At 43.5% G+C, this 6,000-nt stretch overlaps 1 protein-coding gene across 2 annotated transcripts in view; it reads left to right on the top strand.

Moving 5' to 3' along the window:
- Positions 1–6,000, top strand: part of KCNMB4 (potassium calcium-activated channel subfamily M regulatory beta subunit 4) — a 59,519-nt gene extending 53,519 nt beyond the window's left edge. Inside the window, exon 3 of one of the 2 annotated variants that reach the window (XM_038550006.1) lies at positions 5,467–6,000. In XM_038550006.1, the coding sequence (XP_038405934.1) occupies positions 5,467–5,635 (169 nt within the window). In that variant the 3' untranslated portion in view covers positions 5,636–6,000. The remainder of the gene's footprint in view (positions 1–5,466) is intronic. The other variant, XM_038550007.1, reaches the window with a different exon arrangement.

Below are 6,000 nucleotides of genomic sequence, written 5' to 3' on the forward strand. Positions count from 1 at the left end.
CCCGCTGAGCAGGGCGTCAGACACAGGCTCCTTCCCAGGACCCCGGGGGTCATGACCTGGGCCCAAGGCATACGCTTAACGAGCTGAGCCGCCCAGGGACCCCAATGAACCAGACTTTAACTGTGTCACAAGGATCAATTTAGAGATAATCTCAGTCAATCCTATTAACTGAATGAACTTCAGCATTACTGTGCAGAGTGCAGAGCAATCCGTTTTCCCTACAGGGAAGGAAAAAACTCCCTCTACCCTTCTTAGATTCCCAGGCAGGGCTCTGTAAATTAGGATGACAGAAACCAGATTAACAGGAGATGTTCCTTAACCGGCGCACCTGGCACTTGGCACCTGGCACCTGGCGTGCCCGTGGGAATGCTCAGGAGGCCGCTCCAAGAGGCTGTTAGAGCTCGGGCTTTGCTGGCATCTTTAAGAGAAAGATGTTTCTAGACATCTTTAAGATCTCAGATCATTAAGATCATTAAGATCTGTTTCTAGAGGAGCGACAAGGCAAAGGAAGAGGACTTTGCGTTTGTAGGGCAGCAAGCTGTAGGAAGGTGAATGTATGGGGGAGCCCAGCGGAAGTGGGGGGACTAGATAGGACAGTTTGTTAGATAGTTTACCGTGGTGCCATCTCTGGGCCCATAAAGGTCTAGAATGGTCTCCAGTGATTAACTTGTTCTTCCTGGAAGAGAGACAAAGAGGGACCCCTTTCAAAAGTTTAGTCCTGCTTTTAGGGGAATAGGAGGAGGGCAGAGAGCTTTTCTTTCTTTCTTTCTTTCTTTCTTTCTTTTTGTTTGAGGAGGGTGGTCGTAGGAGGCTGGCGGGGGATGTCGGGAGGGTGGGGGGAGAGGGGCGTATGTGGAGGACGTATTCTTTTCTTGGTCGTTGTTCTTGCTTTTTTTCGTTTTTTTTTTCTTGGTTTTCGTTCTCTTTCTTCGTTCTGTCTTTTTCTTTCTTCTTTCTTTCTTCTTCTTTATCTCTTTCTCTTCCTTTCTTTCTTTTCTTCTTTCCTTCTTCTTTCTTTCTTTCTTTCTGATTTATTTATTCTACAGAGAGAGAGAGATTGAGCAGGGCAAGGGCACAGAGAAGGAGGGAGGCAAGCGGACTGACTCCCTGCTGATACAGAGCCCCAACTGGGGCTCGATCCCAGGACCTGCGATGATGAGTGAGCAGAGAGCAAGAACCGGACACTTACCTGTCGGAGCTGGGCCGGCCCCAAAGAGCTTTTCCTATTACCTGTTTCCTCTCAGTTGCCTTCAGCTCCAAACCATCCTTGAGCCCAGGGAGCCTCCTCCACCGCCCCTCCTTTCCATTGCAGGATACGGGGGGGCATTTTAAAGCTGCGTGAATTGGAAGCAGGCACTAATTATTTTGAAAGAGATGTGAAGATTTTTATATAGTATCTCCCCCTCAAAGAATGCTTCCGAAGCTATTGCAAAGTCAACAAAGCTATCTCAGGTGAATGAGGTTTCATTGTTTGAAATATGAAAATTTTGCCTCAAGGGCTCTTACGGCAGGTGGAATGTCAAGAAGTTTCTAAATAACACACATACCTGGGTCCAGGTTTTTCAGTTATTTTCACTCTCCTTTTTACTTGAATTCCTTTTTAATGACGTGTTTCAGAGAATGCGTAAGAGTGGTCCAACCCCATCCTCTATGGCTGTTTTCCTGACTCACTTGTACGACATCGTGGGAAAGGATTCAGTGCCAACACTAGTGACTGGGGAAGGAACGCAAAAGAGGACACCCACTGAAGCATTGTACTGGGAAATTAACTGCAAGACACTTATGGAAATTACATGCAAATTAATTAAAATAGTGTTCAAAATGCAAGTCCTCTTCACTCCCCACTCTTTTTTTTTTTTTTTTTTTTTTTTTTACCATCTTAACCATTTGGAAGTGTGTACGGTTCTGGGCTTTACGTACATTCACATTATCGTGCACCCTCGCCCTTTCCAGGAAGAGCCCAGTACATCTTCGTCCGATAGATTCCGGGGAAGCAGAACAGTCTCAGAAAGAAGGGGAGGAGGGCAGAGGGGAAAGGAAGGGACGGAGGAAGACTTTCCCAAGACTGCTTAAAAAAAAAATCAATTACGCTATAGTTTGTTTTTTTTCTGAGTACAGTTGGCACACACTGTTACATGAGTTGACGTGCACGGCATAGTGATTCAAACTCTACGCGTGATGCTGTGCCCACCCCGAGTGTAGCTCTTGTCTGCCCCACACAGCCCCCGTGCAGTGCTGCTGACTGCGATCCCCAGGCCGTGCCTGCTTTCCCCATGCCTGTGCACCCCCTAACTGGAAGCCTGTGTCACTCACCCCCCCCCCCCATCACCCATTTTGCTCATCTCCCCCCGCCTCCTCTCTGGCAAGCAACAAAGTCTTATAGGCCTGATTCTGCTTTCTGTTCATGCTTTTGTTTCGTTGTATAAATGCCACACGTAAGTGAAATCAGATAGTATTTGTCTTTGTCTCACTTATTTCACTTGGCATTACACCCTCTGGGTCCATCCATGTCGTTGCAGGTGGTGAGATCTCATCCTTTTCTATGGCCATATAACGTTGTATATATGGGGGTACCGCATCTTCCGTATCCAGTTGTCTGTGGATGGGCACGTAGGCAGCTTCCATATCCTAGCTCCTGAAAACAGTGCTGCAGTAAATAGAGTGTCTACGTATCTTTCTGAATAAGTGTTTTCTTTTTCGTTGGGCAAATGCACATATTGGATCATATGATATTCCTATTCTTAATTCTTTGAGGAACCTCCATAACCGTTTTCCAGCGGCTGCACCAGTCTACATTCCCACCGGCAGTGCGGGAGCGATCCTTCTCCTCCGCGTCCTTGCCAACACTTGTTATTGTTGTCTTTTTTATTTTAGCCATTGTGACAGGTGTAAAGTGGTGTGTCATCATGGTTTTGATTTGCATTTCCCTGATGATGAGCGATGTTGAGCATCTTTTCAGGTGTCTGTTGGCCATGCGTATTTCTTATTTTGGAAAAATGTCTGTTCAGGTGATGTTTAATCAGGTTATTTACTTATGCTGATGTTTAATCAGGTTATTTACTTATTTATTTATTTAAGTGTTGAGTTGTAGAAGGTATTTTTTTTTTATGATTTTATTTATTTATTCATGAGAGACTCAGAGAGAGGCAGAGACACAGGCAGAGGGAGGAGAAGCAGACTCCATGCAGGGAATCCGAATGCGGAACTCGATCCCAGAACTCCAGGATTCATGCCCTGTGCTGAAGGCAGATGCTCAACTGCTGAGTCACCCAGGCGGCCCTATCAGTTCTTTATATATTTTTGATGTTAATCTTCTGTTGAATATAATTTGCAAATAGATTCTCCTATTCAGTATTTTGTACTTTTTTTGTTGTTTTGTTGATGGCTTCCTTCACTTTGCAAAAGCTTTTTATTTTGATGTAGTTGTAGCAATCCTGAGAAATCCAGAATAAAGCTAGAAGTATCACAATTCCGGATTTCAAGATGTACTATATTCCAAAGCTATTTCAATCAAAACAGCATGGTACTGGCATAAAAATAGACATGTAGGTCAATGGAAGAGAATAGAGAGTCTAGGGATAAGCCCGCAATCGTATGGTCAATTAGTCTGACAAAGGAGGCAGGAACATACAATGAGAAAAACACAGTCTCTTCAATAAATGGGAAACATGGACAGCTATATGCAAAAGAATGAAACCAGACCAGTTTCTTACACCATACACAAAAATAAACTCCAAATGGATTAAAGACCTAAATGTGCGATCTGAAACCAAGACAGCTTTTACTTTGCACATTTGGGTAGAGACAGCTGACAGCTGGGAAAAGAATTGAGGCAGTGCTGGGGGTTGGGATTTCAAAGACTGAAGAAAATGACTTCATCTGTATTGTGTCCTGACTATATTTGGACCTAGGCCTCTACTTTCTTACACTCAAGGCTTGAAGTTCCTTGAAATTTTGCAGGGTTAACACGCTGCAGAAATTTCCAGCCATCTAGAGCAAGTGGTTATTTAGCAACATCCATGTGTAGCAACATCTATGTGTAGAATAATGACAAAGTCAAGGGCCTTTACAGGAGAAAACAATGTGTGCGTTAATATATATCACAAATGAACGATAGCACGAGTCTTGAAGACCATGTGTTGCTACAGGAATTCAGGAAAAAGAGTAACGTCTACAAGCTTGAATACTTTTTACTTAAAAATTTAGTACGAATTTTAACTGAAATAAGATGAAATAAAAGATCAATAAATATCTCTATGTGCCAAATCTAGAGTGTTGCACAAAAAAAAGGCAAGGATTTTGTCATTTCAAACCTAATCTTCAAAACTGTTTTTGTTAGTGCCGCATGATGACTGCATTACAGGTAGAAGAGAAATACCCAACATTCTTTGTCAGTCTTCTGGAAGAACGGGTCTTGAATTATGAGAGTGATGATTAGCGAGAGCTCCTCAAGAATGCATTTCTTTGTTAAGTGCCCGGCCCTTGTACTCTACAGCCTCTGATGATCTCAAGGGCAATCAGACTAATTATTCTACATCATCTTCTTCCTTGCCTGGAGGAAGCGCTGCTGCTCTAGTATAACAGAACAAACCCTCCTGCGGGTGAAGTGGAAATATCTTGCAAAATGTAAACCTCTTGTATGAAAGCTGAATTCCCAGGCTCTCTCCCTAATGGCCCGAGGTGAGAGATCGTGGCTTGTGGAATGCGTCTCATCTTCACTTCCTGAGGATGAGACCAGTGCTGTAGTTGAAAATAGAGCCCTGCATTGATAAGATAGAAATATATTGCTAAGACTTTGCAAAATTTATCAAGAAAGCAGTCAGTGGTTTAACATGAGGGCTAATCTCTATCCTCTTCCCCCAACAAGAAGCATGGAAAAATGCATGAAATCTAACCATTCATTTGTCTGTTCGTTAATGAAATCTAACCATTCTCTTGTCTGTTCATTAATAAAAACCTTCACATAATGGAGCTGAGTCAACTTGAAGGCTACGCCATAGACCTCTCTGATTAAATTCACACAGTGACATTAGCTGACTGTTTTTGTGAAATTGAGATCATTTATGTCCTGCCTAAGTGCCGAGGTCTAGTTTGGGTTTGAGAATGTCAACCCACATGCCACTTTGACCAGCAGACATTAAAGGGTGAGTGAGAAAATGGAATATGCTAAACAGCTTGAAATGGAAGAAAATAACGTAAATGATTGCTACGCTTTTGACATTTCACAACGTGTAAATTATGTTATCAATAGTATGCAGTTTGTACCATTACTTGATTCAAGACCTCAGAACTTTCTGTAATGGATTTGAACCTCAAAATACAGTATGTATAGCCAGAGCGAGGTTTTCACTCTCCATAATGATTATTCCCTTTGGGCTAGAAAGCAAGTCGGGCTGCAGGTTGCAGAGTTATGCGATGCCAAGGCAGCTGACCACTCTTTCTCTCCTGTTCTCTACTGTCTTGCAGACCAGACGATGTGCTCCTGCACCGCACGCATGATGAGATTGTCCTCCTGCATTGCTTCCTCTGGCCCCTGGTGACATTTGTGGTGGGCGTTCTCATTGTGCTCCTGACCATCTGCGCCAAGAGCCTGGCAGTCAAAGCAGAAGCCATGAAGAAGCGCAAGTTCTCTTAGAGGGGAGTGGTTTTGTGGAAAGCAAAGCACAGAAGCTGCGCTCATCGGCACACATCTACCTACAGAGCCTGTTTCCTGGCACAGGAGATGGAAGGGGCCGTGAGAGGTCTCCGAGAGGCTCCTGCCTCGATGGCAGCAGAAACAGGCACAACTGGAAGGCTTGGATCCTCCTAGATTGTGTGCCATGTGTCGTAGCGATGGCTAAAGGGTCAAGCTCTTAACCCAATGGAGTAACCATTTCAGAAAATCCTATAAGACGTTAATTTTCTTTGGAAAGTAACAGTATATAATTGTACAGTGTAGTATACGAACCATTATGATTTATGCTACTTAAAAATATTAAAATAGAGTGGTCCGTGGTTTTT

Source organism: Canis lupus, chromosome 10 (assembly GCF_011100685.1).
Source record: "Canis lupus familiaris isolate Mischka breed German Shepherd chromosome 10, alternate assembly UU_Cfam_GSD_1.0, whole genome shotgun sequence".
Classification (NCBI taxonomy): Eukaryota; Metazoa; Chordata; class Mammalia; order Carnivora; family Canidae; genus Canis; species Canis lupus.